Source organism: Scheffersomyces xylosifermentans (assembly GCF_036884685.1).
Source record: "Scheffersomyces xylosifermentans strain CBS 12540 chromosome Unknown RJT20scaffold_7, whole genome shotgun sequence".
Taxonomy (NCBI): domain Eukaryota; kingdom Fungi; phylum Ascomycota; class Pichiomycetes; order Serinales; family Debaryomycetaceae; genus Scheffersomyces; species Scheffersomyces xylosifermentans.
This window is the reverse complement of record NW_027042945.1, coordinates 287240-299784: the sequence shown is the minus strand read 5'-3', so window position 1 is coordinate 299784 and position 12545 is coordinate 287240. Positions and strand designations below refer to the sequence as shown.

The 12545-nt window shown below is 40.4% G+C and overlaps 3 protein-coding genes across 3 annotated transcripts; 1 reads left to right on the top strand and 2 right to left on the bottom strand. All coding sequences in view use genetic code 12, as the record gives it.

Annotated features, from left to right (window-relative positions):
- Nucleotides 1–1319: 1319 nt before the first annotated feature.
- Nucleotides 1320–6667, top strand: YCF1 (ATP-binding cassette glutathione S-conjugate transporter). Its single transcript, XM_064920763.1, has one exon. It carries the CDS (start codon nt 1811–1813, stop codon nt 6488–6490), a length of 4680 nt encoding a protein of 1559 aa, XP_064772330.1. The 5' UTR covers nt 1320–1810; the 3' UTR covers nt 6491–6667.
- Nucleotides 6632–8360, bottom strand: RJT20DRAFT_130283 (uncharacterized protein). Its single transcript, XM_064917707.1, has one exon. The coding sequence runs from the start codon at nt 8216–8218 to the stop codon at nt 6896–6898; it is 1323 nt and encodes a 440-aa protein (XP_064772329.1). The 5' UTR covers nt 8219–8360; the 3' UTR covers nt 6632–6895.
- Nucleotides 8361–11361, bottom strand: RJT20DRAFT_130282 (uncharacterized protein). Its single transcript, XM_064917706.1, has one exon. It carries the CDS (start codon nt 10920–10922, stop codon nt 8610–8612), a length of 2313 nt encoding a protein of 770 aa, XP_064772328.1. The 5' UTR covers nt 10923–11361; the 3' UTR covers nt 8361–8609.
- Nucleotides 11362–12545: the final 1184 nt, after the last annotated feature.

Genomic DNA, 12545 nt, shown 5'->3' with positions numbered 1-12545 from the left:
TATACGCGGCACCAGTGTACTGTAGTGGTAAAATTTTATTAGACGGCAAATGGCTGTGAAAAAAATGGTCCCAGTGGAATCGAAGTACAGTGTGAGAGTGGAGGTCTGGGGGGGCTTTATCTTTACGGAAGGGATTCCACTAAGGAACGAGGAGTATAACGTGATAGGTGATGACAGGTATGCTATTCATAGATATTCAGCGAGATATATAGCGAGCTCCGAACTTGAACTCCAAGAGAGCCATGGCAACCCCGTTCCCCTCCTCCTCGACTATTCATCTTGGATGGCCCCAAAATTTTGACACTACTTCTGTGTCAGAGTATTTCACTAAGAGGATATGAGATGGAGATATACACTAATTGGGTTTCGGCCGATGGAAATGGAAATTCTTTGGTTACAGTACATTACGATATTCTGCTATGAGGAGAATATGTCGTCATTATTGGGATTTGTCACCAAATTGGGTCCGGGGATATCGATGTCGATAGCAAAGAGAGGAGGGGCATGTAGTATTTTTAGCTTATTGCTTCAATTTATGAAAAATTTCCTCCATTGCACATAACACAGTAGCCGTTTAGACAACTCCTATTCAAATATAGCTATAGCGAAAGAAATACCAAAACTTGCGTTGGTTCGTAAGTTACTTTCTTCGATTCGTAAGTAAGCAGCGTCAAGGAAGGTCAGCGCTAGAGTTATTTTCCAGATTTGCATCTCGTCTCGGTTGAATGTTTTTCTAATCTCTTCTTCTTCGTCTTTTTCTCCTCTATGTTCACCCACCACCTCGGCTTGGCTTCCGTATCGGGACCATCGCTCGGGTGTTGTCACCATCTCTTGTGTGTATAAAGCTCCATACACTCTCTTGAACAGCCAGTTCTAAGCCCTTTTCATTTAAGATATGGTCAATAATAAACCACTAAATAGTGTCTGTGCATCCAATGTTCTTATTTCTCGTGCCCTCACCTTCCATGAAGGTCTCTGTGAGGTTCTCCTTCGCCATTCACCAGTTCCGTCCAGTTCACCAGTTCCGTATTTCTATGAATCGGATTCGTAAGCATCTACTACCGTCATAAGCATCTACTATCTCTTTCTTATCCATTTCTACATCTCAACCTATTGAACCTACTCTCTACCCATTCTACCCATTCTACCCATTCCGTCTCACTCCGTCTCTCCGTCACTCCGTCTCTCCATCCCTTCATCTCTCCATCTCGTTCTATCCCTCGTATCGCTCTCCATCTCTCACTCTCACTCTCACACTCTTCCTCTTCCTGCTCCCTCCTTGCCTCTTCCCACCACCACCATCTCCATTTGTAATCATGACTGCACCCAACACCCGTCCATCAGACGCCATGTCCCAAAAACGGTTTCTTTCTTTGCAAAATTTCTAAGCGTCGTTGTTGGTTATCTCTTTTGCCAGTGGAGTGTTAGCCGCTGTTTGAATATTCTTTCTCTTTCTCTTCTTCTTCTTGTTGTTGTTCTTCTTCTCAAGTTCTTGCTTCTTTCTCTTGTTTGTAGCAACCAGCCGCTAGATATCATCGGTTTAGTTTTTGGATTACATATACCACCGGTACAGTTACTACTACTACTACTGCTAGCAGAATTATTATCGGAGTATTTTATTCAACTGTTATACTAAATACTACCATTAGCAAAAATACAATCCTAAACCGTGGTACCAACGCCGCTAGAACTTCTTTCCCGTCGCGTCGCCTATTACCAAGTTATTCCCTAGTTCCCTAGTTCACTAGTACTTGACTGCCCCATTCATATCTTCCTCTCTCTCACCAAATCGACCCTACATCTCATCTAAATGGAGCAAATTGACTTCACGGCACTCGACGCGGTCCATGCTCCCAATGGCTGGAACTTCTTCAGTCACTTGCCGTTGACCTATCTCGCTGGAAACTCTGGAAACTCGAGCTCTTCAAAAGCCGTCTTTGACATTGCTTCCCATAAGAATGTAACCAAATTACCAAATACTTGGTTATCTTGTTCGTCCACTGACGGCTGGGGCCCTTTATCGGAAACCTACAACGATTTGACTCCTTGCTTCCTCCAAGGTGTACTTATCGGTGGCTCTGCTGCCTTGATGGTGGTAGTGGGTAGTTACCAAGTATACAGCTTAAGACAAAGAAAACCTTCCATTTCAAACCGAGTCGGTTGGCAGTTCTTCGCCAAGTTGCTCTTGACAGTATTGCAAGTCGTATTCCAAGTGGTGTTGATCGCAACTTCAAGCCAAGTCGGTGCTAATGGTATCATCCACACCTCTCTTGTTCTCAATGCTTTGGCTACAGTAGTAGCTCTTGCAATTCATTACATCGAACAGTACAAGGCGTCCATTCCAAATGGCGTCCTTTTGTTCTTCTGGCTCTTCCAAGTCATCTTCAATTTGGGACGTATCGTTAACCTTCAATTGAGAGACTTGATCCATACTCAATTCAGTATCGTGATTATCTTATCAACTGTCAACTCTCTCTTGATCCTTGTCGTAGAAACTGCATTCCCAATGCAGCCAGTCGGCTCTGGGTATGTTAAGCTCTACAAAAAGTCCCCTTACGATACTGCTAATGTGTTTTCCCGTATTACCTTTGACTGGATGGGAGGTTTGATGAAGAAAGGTTACGAAAAGTTCCTCACAGAGGAAGATTTGCCAGCTTTGCCAGAAGAATTACGTGCTCTGTCGACATCAGAAGAATTCAATGAATACTGGAAGGGTCAACAAGCCAATGGCTCGTCTCTCTTCTGGGCTATTTCTAAGGCCTTTGGTGCTAAATTCATGTTGGGTGGAGTGTTCAAGGGTTTACAGGATTCCTTGGCTTTCATTCAGCCACAATTGTTGAAACTTTTGATTCGCTTTGTTAACGAATACTCGGAATCCGTCAAGAGAGGAGATCCTATTCCGCTTACAAAGGGTCTTATGATTGCAGTATCTATGTTTATTGTTTCAGTTGTCCAAACTGCTTGTTTGCACCAATATTTCCAAAGAGCATTCGACCTTGGAATGAAGATCAAGTCTTCTCTTACTTCCGTTATTTACAATAAAGCTTTGGTTCTTTCAAACGAAACTAAGCAAGAGTCTAGCACTGGTGATATTGTCAACTTGATGTCTGTCGATGTACAAAGATTACAAGATTTAGTCCAGAACTTACAAATTATCTGGTCTGGTCCTTTCCAAATTTTCTTGTGTTTGTACTCCCTTTATGGCCTTATTGGTAACTCGATGTGGGCCGGTGTTGCCATCATGATTATTATGATTCCATTGAATGCTGTCATTGCCAGAGTTCAGAAGAGACTTCAAAAGACTCAAATGAAGAATAAGGATGAACGTTCTAGACTTATTTCTGAGATCTTAAACAACATCAAGTCCTTGAAGTTGTACGGTTGGGAACAACCTTACTTGCAACGTTTAAACCATGTTAGAAATGAGAAAGAGTTGAAGAACTTGCGTAAAATGGGTATTTTCAGTGCGTTCACGAACTTCACATGGACATTGGCTCCTTTCTTGGTCTCCTGCTCAACTTTTGCTGTTTTCGTTTTAACTCAGAAGGATAAATCTTTGAGTACTGACATTGTATTTCCAGCTCTTTCCTTATTCAACCTTTTGTCTTTCCCTCTTGCCGTTGTGCCAATGGTGATTACCAACATCGTCGAAGCCCAAGTTGCCATTGCAAGACTTACTAAGTTCTTGACAGGAACAGAACTTCAAAGTGACGCTGTTGTGAAGGCACCAAGAGTGACCAAGGTTGGCGACACTGCCGTTTCCATCACTAATGGTACCTTCTTATGGTCGAAAGCCAAAGGCGATCAGAACTACAAGGTTGCCCTCTCGAACATAAACTTGAACGCCAAGAAGGGTCACTTGGACTGTATTGTCGGAAGAGTTGGTTCAGGTAAATCATCCATTATTCAAGCGATATTAGGAGATTTGTACAAATTGGATGGTGAAGTTACTATTCATGGTAAAACTGCTTATGTTTCACAAGTTCCATGGATAATGAACGGAACTGTAAGAGACAACATTCTTTTCGGTCACAAGTACGATGCTGAGTTCTATCAGCATGTGTTAAAGGCATGTGCCTTGACGGTGGATCTTAAGATCTTACCCAAGGGTGATAAGACAGAGGTTGGAGAGAAGGGTATTTCTCTTTCTGGTGGTCAGAAGGCAAGATTATCGCTTGCCAGAGCAGTTTATGCCAGAGCAGATGTTTACTTATTGGATGATCCACTTAGTGCTGTTGATGAACACGTTGGAAAGCATTTGACTGATCATGTGTTGGGACCAAATGGTCTTTTGAAGACTAAGTGTAAGATTTTGGCCACTAATTCGATTAAAGTGTTAAGCATTGCTGACACGTTAAATTTGGTTAGTGACGGAAGACTTATTGAGCAAGGAACCTATGATGATATTATTAAGCAAGAAAACTCTAAGATTAGGCAATTAATTGAGGAATTCGGAAAGAAAAAGGAGACGTCTCCATCTAGCGAGGAAAGTTCTAAGAAGAACGATAAGTCCGAAACTGGAGCTGAAGAACTTAAGGATGACGTTGATTTAGCCAATTTGGATTCTGATTCTGACTTTGAATGTGGCTCTCTTAGAAGAGCTTCTGACGCCTCTTTAATTCCAGATGAAGAACGTGATGTTGAAGAAGAACCCGTCGAGGTCGATGAAGAAACCAAGGCTAGAAAAGAGCATCTTGAGCAAGGCCAAGTGAAATGGGAGGTTTACAAAGAATATGCCAATGCTTGTAACCCATTTAATGTTATTGTCTTCTTGTCTACGGCTGTTCTTTCTTTGACTATGAATGTTGCTTCCAGTGTTTGGTTAAAGCACTGGTCTGAAGTTAACACAAGATACGGATACAACCCTGATATTGTGAAATACTTGGGTATTTACTTCCTTTTGGGAATCGGTTTTTCTGCTGCTACTTTGATTCAAAACATTTTCTTGTGGATTTTATGTACCATTCAAGGATCTAAGAAACTCCACAACAAAATGGCTGTAAGTGTTTTGAGAGCTCCTATGTCTTTCTTCGAAACTACTCCAATCGGTAGAATTCTTAACAGATTCTCTAATGATGTGTATAAGGTCGATGAGGTCTTGGGTAGAGTGTTCAGCATGTTCTTCGCCAATTCGATCAAGGTTATGATGACTATAGGAGTTATCTGCTTCTCTACTTGGCAATTCGTTTTCCTCATTCTTCCACTTCTCGTATTGTACGTTTACTACCAACAATATTACTTAAGAACTTCCAGAGAACTCAGAAGATTGGATTCTGTGTCGAGATCACCAATTTTTGCCAATTTCCAAGAATCATTGACTGGTGTCTCTGTCATCAGAGCATATGGTCAAGAAGGGAGATTCAAGTTTTTAAATGAAAGCAGAGTTGACAGGAACATGAGTGCCTACCACCCAGCTATTAATGCAAACAGATGGTTGGCTGTCAGATTAGAATTCTTAGGATCGGTCATTATTCTTGGAGCTGCTGGTTTATCTATTTTAACTTTGAAGTCTGGACATTTGACCGCTGGTTTAGTCGGTTTATCCGTGTCGTACGCTTTACAAATCACCCAATCGTTGAACTGGATTGTTAGAATGACTGTTGAAGTGGAAACCAACATTGTTTCTGTAGAGAGAATTATGGAATACTCCAGATTGACCCCAGAAGCGCCAGAGATTATCGAGGATCACAGACCTCCCCAAGAATGGCCACAACAAGGTGAGATCAAGTTTAACAACTTCTCAGCCAAGTACAGACCAGAATTGGACGTTGTTTTGAAGAACATTAATTTGCATATTAAGCCTCGTGAGAAGATTGGAATTGTGGGAAGAACTGGTGCGGGTAAGTCTTCCATTACCTTATCCTTATTTAGAATTATTGAGGCTTTTGAAGGACAAATCGACATTGACGATCTCGACACCAGCTCAATTGGGTTAGCTGACTTAAGACATAAGTTATCAATCATTCCACAAGACTCTCAAGTCTTCGAGGGAACAATTAGATCAAATTTGGATCCAACTGGCGAGTACAATGATGAGCAAATTTGGAATGCTTTAGAATTGTCCCATTTGAAGGAGCATGTTTTGAAGATGTATGCCGACAGAGACACTGAAAGTGAAATCCCTACTGCTTTGGATGTCAAATTGAGTGAGGGAGGATCTAACTTGTCCATTGGACAGAGGCAATTGATGTGTTTGGGTAGAGTACTTTTGAAGATGACTACCTCTAACATTTTAGTTTTGGATGAAGCAACTGCTGCTGTCGATGTGGAGACCGATCAAATCTTACAACAGACGATCAGAAGTGAGTTCAAGGATAAAACTATCATCACCATTGCTCATAGATTGAATACAATCTTGGACTCGGACAGAATTATCGTGTTGGAAAAGGGTGAAGTAGCGGAATTCGATACTCCAGCCAATTTGTTGAAAAATAAGGATTCCTTGTTCTACTCTTTATGTGAACAAGGTGGTTTTGTTAACAATATATAAGAATTTCTGCTGTCTTATTTATAGAAGATTGTATTTAAGACTGGCTATTTGTTGCTTGCAACAGTTATCCAGTTAAGCAATCAAACAAAATAAAATACATAATAGTAATATAAAATATAAAATACAAAACAGGAATTTTATAGGCAAACAAATCATGTTTCTTTATAGTAACCAGAAGATAGGATTACTACTAACACAGAACATTTACTAGTAGAGCATTGGTAAATTTTAACAGCCAAGAAGCACTTTACCAGGAATTTCTTCACGTTCAATGACTTGGCAACTAAATCATTGTGGGTTATCGCTGGAAGTTTTAGATTAAAAATAGGAGCGACTTAGATTTGGCTACATGTCGATTTCTTTATTCTATAAGATATTTTGTATTATTGGGATAATAGTTACATTCTAGTGCTCACTTCTCTTTCTCAAAGTGTTGATATAGTACAAGGGATAGAACTCGTCTCTCCTCTCGACATCACATTGGTTGGCAGTAGTAATTGTTTTCACTAAGTCAATCTTGTCTTCAAGGATGGCAAGTTCATCATTTTCATTGAATATGTAGAATGCCAAAAGATTGTCTGTTGTTTCGTGGTCAAGAGAAGCAACAATGGTACCGTCGTTTTCATTTAAAGTTATATCTATCAATGGATACTCTGTCGAGAAGGACTGTTTATGGGTTACGGTATAATCATCATTGAGCTCGAAAGTCAAGAGGCTTTTGGTGTTTTCCACTAAGACAAGTATGTACTTCTTTTTAGATTTGGAGGCGTAAGTCAAAATTTTAGAAACAGAAATTTCCTTAGGTGACTCAGGAGTCAAGAAACGCTCTGGTGGAAAGTGTGCTTCTGTTAAAAATGGTTCAATCAACTCACGTAACTCAATTTTGCCCAAGAGTTTATCTTCATACCATTTCCATAAACAGAGATAGTCGTCTCCTCCTCCACTTATCAACAAGGATGGGTCAAATTCGGGAATGTGTAAGTCAGAAACAAATTCATGGTGACCAAAGAGCCAGTTCTTAATAACGTATGCTTTTGGATAATTGGACACTCTGATGTGTTCATCTCTGTCTCCGGTCAATATGAATTTTTTATCGTTGTACAGGGCAACTAAAACATCACTCAACATGGAAACATGTCCCAAAATTGGTGAAAGGGTCTTCTCCTCAACTGGTTCTTCGCTGTCAATGTCAATTGTGTATACATCACCGAACTTATCGGCCACAATTAGCTTTGACTCATCAATGGAAACGGCACAAGGTCTCTTCGGAAAGACTTGACGTTTGATCAATTTCAAACAGTTTTCACTGTTTTCAAGGTCGATTTCAAATATAATAGCAGCCTTGTCACTATCTGTTGTTCCAACCAAGTGCTTCTCGTCCTTGGACAAAGCCAAAGATCTTATGTAGTTGTATATTGGTGGTGCCCCAGGACCAGGAACTGGTATTTTAGGGATTTTTATAGGCTTTGAGTCGTTATTTTTCAATTTCTTTTCAGCAGAACCGTCATTAGAGTCGCTGGCACTGTCTTTATTTTCGGAGGCTGCTTTCAAGGCTTTAATCTTGTCTTCTTGCTGCTTCTTCAATGGTGTGAAGATGTCTACGGTGTCGATCCATGATCCGATGACCTCTCCGTCAGCAATTCTGAAGACTTGAAGATGATTTTTTACAGAGGCAAATAAGATAGTAGATGCCTTGTTCGTGAGAACAATCTGGAATGGGTGCTTCATCTTGTCCTTCAATATTTTTCTATAGCTAATGAAGGTCTTACAACATTGGTTTCTTCATACTGAAAAATCGAAAATTGAAAAATGTCAAGATGAGGTCACGTGCTTTTCTTGAATTTTATTATAAGCATAGACAATGGTGAAGGTAATACTTTAGGTTAGCTATGTATCAGATTGTATGAGAGTGACCATATGTCTAGTTCTTGCGATGTGAAATGTGAAACATTGAATGGGGATATCAGGAACTATTGCTGTTTAGAGCACATACTGAACTTGTTGTTGCAGTTGTTGTTTATATAAAATTAAATCTATGCTTCGAAATATGTCTTCTGACATTAATTTGTAATTTCTATAGTACATGTATATGGTATATGAGATGATCAATCTATAGCCTTTAGGTCTTCTTAAAACCCCAACCAACTGTCCAACTTGAGACTTTCTTCGCTACAGGTTCGCTTTCTGAGGAGCTTTCCACATGTTCGAAGTCTTCGTTTTCAGGTGTCTTCGGCGCCGTCTCTTCTCTCTTGTCATCTGTGATGAATTTCTGGGGTTTTGGATCGTTAGTATTCGTCTGCTCTGGCGCTGCCGTCTTAAATTTAAATCCACTGAAGAATGAGGAGATATTGTAGTTTCCGTGTTGTTCGGGATATTCCACAGCCAAGTGTTTCGGATCCATGAAATTGAAAATAAACTCGTCTGCCATGGAATTCCAAATACGATAGTTGTACGACAACTTCCAACTGTCTATAAATTTGCTATTGAACAAGGATAAGTCTCCGAGATTCGAGTCTCCATTGGCAAAGCCTGGTGGGGGCTGCAAAAACTTGTCTTTATACTGAGCATATCTCATTGTGGCAATGAGTGAGTTCAAATAATCTTCAAATTGGTATCTAATGTAATCGTCATTGCCAAGGTACTCTTCTTCACGCTCATTCTCAATGTTATGAATTAAATTGTTTATAAACTTCTTATCATCTTTGCTTAAGTGCAAATCCTCACTCTTTCCACAAGGAAAACTGATTTCGTTGGTGTCCAAATTAATCAACAAATCGATTTCAAAATTTGCGGCTTGATTGACAAAAATAAGATTGGAGCATCCAACCATAAAGCTGTCTACGGACAATTCGTCCAACTGCTGTAATGGTAGATAAGGGTTCCAGAAAGAATTCTTCGTATTAAAAATTTGCAAGGGCAACCCGAAGAATCGAAGCATCGATTTACGACTAGTAGTATTGAGCGAATTTGGTTTTGTCAACGGCCCATTAGTTTCCACGTAGTCTATTAATGGACATCCCGAGTTATCTAAGTTGTTAATGAGGTTGGGAATAAGACTGATAAGGTTGTTTTGGAACTGCGTGAGCATTTCCAAGCCATTATTAGAGAAGATTAGAATCTTCTTATCAAGCAATAAACTTTTGAAAATGGTTAAGAAATTGGCTTTGAATTTGAGAATAGTATTTTTCAAGTTCAAATTGACGAAGTATTCTTCCTCTTTAGCTACAAATTTCTGTTGCTCACTGACTTCATAGCTGAGCTTCGTTGTTTCTTCCAACTCATTACCGACTAATTTATAACTACTGTTAAGATTGTCGAACAAATTTTCAAGAATTTCCACATTTTGAAAGCTATCTTGTTGGAAGTAACTTTTTGTAACTATCGACAACTTTTCCTTTATCTTTGTGAAGATTGGTTGCTTCCGAACGATGATTACAATGGCTTTCTGAACAATTGATCTTGTAATATCCTTATTTCTATCTCTCTCCTCTTGTGATAAGTCACTGGTTTTTACTTGTCGTACGCAAGAGCACCCAAAGAGGGTCTTTAAGTGTCTGGGATCTCCCTGATACTCGTTTAAATCTTGCAAGCAATCAATGGACAGCCTCAGCTCAAAATCGTAGACTAAATTGAAATTTGAGAAGGTCTCTTCGAACAAATGGGACCCATCTGGAAGTGCTTGGAAAGGGAGATTTTTAAAGAGCTCTAATGAATAGTCAGAATGATAATTGGACTTCCACCATTGGACTTCTGGGCCTCTTTGGTGATGAAAATCGACTACACAGATTGCGAATATCATATCGTCAATTTGGCGTCCTGATGCAGTTGCTGCCAAAGTGTAATTGTTTTTAAGAGGAGACGTTGCAATAGGCAAGTTCTTAATTTGAATAGACTTGCGCTTGTTTACTTTGGAAGGAGACGCTACGACGGAAGTTGGGGCCGAAGCGAGTGTAGCCGACGATATTGAAGCGTCAGTTGAAGTTGCAGACGGGGTACGCTGGTGTTGATTTACAACACTATGATTCGAATTGATGGTTGTAGAACTTGCAGTACTGGATGTAGATCCCGAATGCTGGTTATGGTTGTGTTCTTCTGGCTTTACAAGGGTATTGAACGAATGGAAAGACGCTCTATTTGACTGACTCCGAGTGGTTGAAGTGGCTGACAGATGTGAAGTACTTCCCAATCTTATAGGACGGAACTGAAATTCGTCTGTAGAAGATCTTGAAGCTGAAGTTGAAGACGCACGAGAATGAGTTGATGAAGTGTTCGATGACGTTGATGAACGGTTCTCGTGTCGTTTGGCTAAACGAATGGGACGTATTCCGTTCTCATCTGGTGGAGGTAAGGACAGCAGCTGAGTTACAGCCTGATGCAGCCACGAATTAGTATTTTCGGGCGATTCGGATGGAGACTTTGGCTCGTCGTCCATGAGGATATGATACAGAGAATGCTGAGGTTGTGAAAGGGTCTGTGCAGAAGGCTACCTTTAATAAGCGTTTGGACCCAATTTGATGTGATAATTATGAAAAAGACAGCAATTCAATTAGATTAATATGGATATGGGTAGTCGGTCATCGACGAGAAGACGACTATATGAATACAAATTAAACCTTTTTCGTAAAAAGATTACCCCAATGCCAGCTTCGCCAAATGACAAATCAGTGTGTGATGATGAGATCAGAATCGAAACGACTCCGAAGTGTGGACAGAGAAGTGATATTCAGCGTCTGGCGTAGCGACGCAATAGATAGTCCCAGAGGCTGTGGTGATGTTGGTGGGGGTAGTGAAGCTCCGAGTAGTATTTATCGGAGGATGTGGCAGTTTGTAGCAGGAAGAAGGAAAGAAATGAACAATTGGATATTGATAATTCCTTGGCTGAGCGGTGGTCTTTGGGTGGTTTTAGCGAGAGAGAGTAGTCGCACAGCGAGAGACAGAGACGAAATAGCGAGGTATTTGCAGAATGCGGCGGGTACCTGGTGAGAGTGTAGGGAGAAACAATGAGAAATTAATGACACAATGAGACAGTTTTGGGGAGAAATGTTAGTGTTGCATTAGTGGTATTAGTGGTAAAGGTGGGGATAGTTTTTCTGTTGTAGCGATCCTTTTTTAGCGACATTTGTTTTCTTGGGTGGTCCCAATGGTTGTATAGTGGAAGGCTTATTTGTGAGAGATCCACCATGACGTTTGAGAAAATAGGAGAAGTATACAGAGATGCTGTTGTTGGGCACTGAAAGTCACTTTGGGATTTTGGAAAATCCGCCGTGAAACTGACTGTAATGATTAGAAATAGAAACAAATAGCGGCCTGGTACATAGTATGATATTATGGTACTATATTCTTCAAGTGGGTGCCCATCACTAGTAATTAGACTAGCAATTAGACGGATACTGATACTACCTTAACTTGTCCCACTTCCTCCAACTTGTGTTATTGTTTACCATCGTTATCGGGCTCGTGTTCTTTACCCTACGCAAGCGAGCCAATAAATCCATATCACTCATATATTATCTACAACCGTGTATGTTGGACCGCCTATTGTGTCGCATTGTTCTATTCACGGTATCTCGTTACTGGTGCTACCGAGATCTTTCCGAACTCTTACGCTAAAAATTGATCCCCACCGCGAACGTCACAAAAGAACCCAGAAAATTTGCAGTCGTCAGATCTACCGATTTTAATCGGTCATAGCGTCAGCGTGGACTGGGAAAAAAATTATGACTTGAGCTCTGGCAAAGACAAGACGTTTGTTCACAACGTGGACATGAATACCGTTCTTGTTACCTTTTTCCGTTACTTGGGAATTCATACTTGTAAAGTGGGCAACCATTTGAATTGTTACTCAAAACCCGTTGATGTCACTAAAGCTTTTACTACATTTCATTCTTTGGTGTAATCTATGCGCAAACCAAAAAAGTTAGTGTGGGTACATAATCCAGATTGACTCGATAACAAGAAAGAAAAAGAAGCCAATTGAAGAAACGATACTAAGTTGGCAGGTATCTCCATGGATTTAGAGAATTCCTCTTCCCTCTAAGATCACCACTCTCTATTT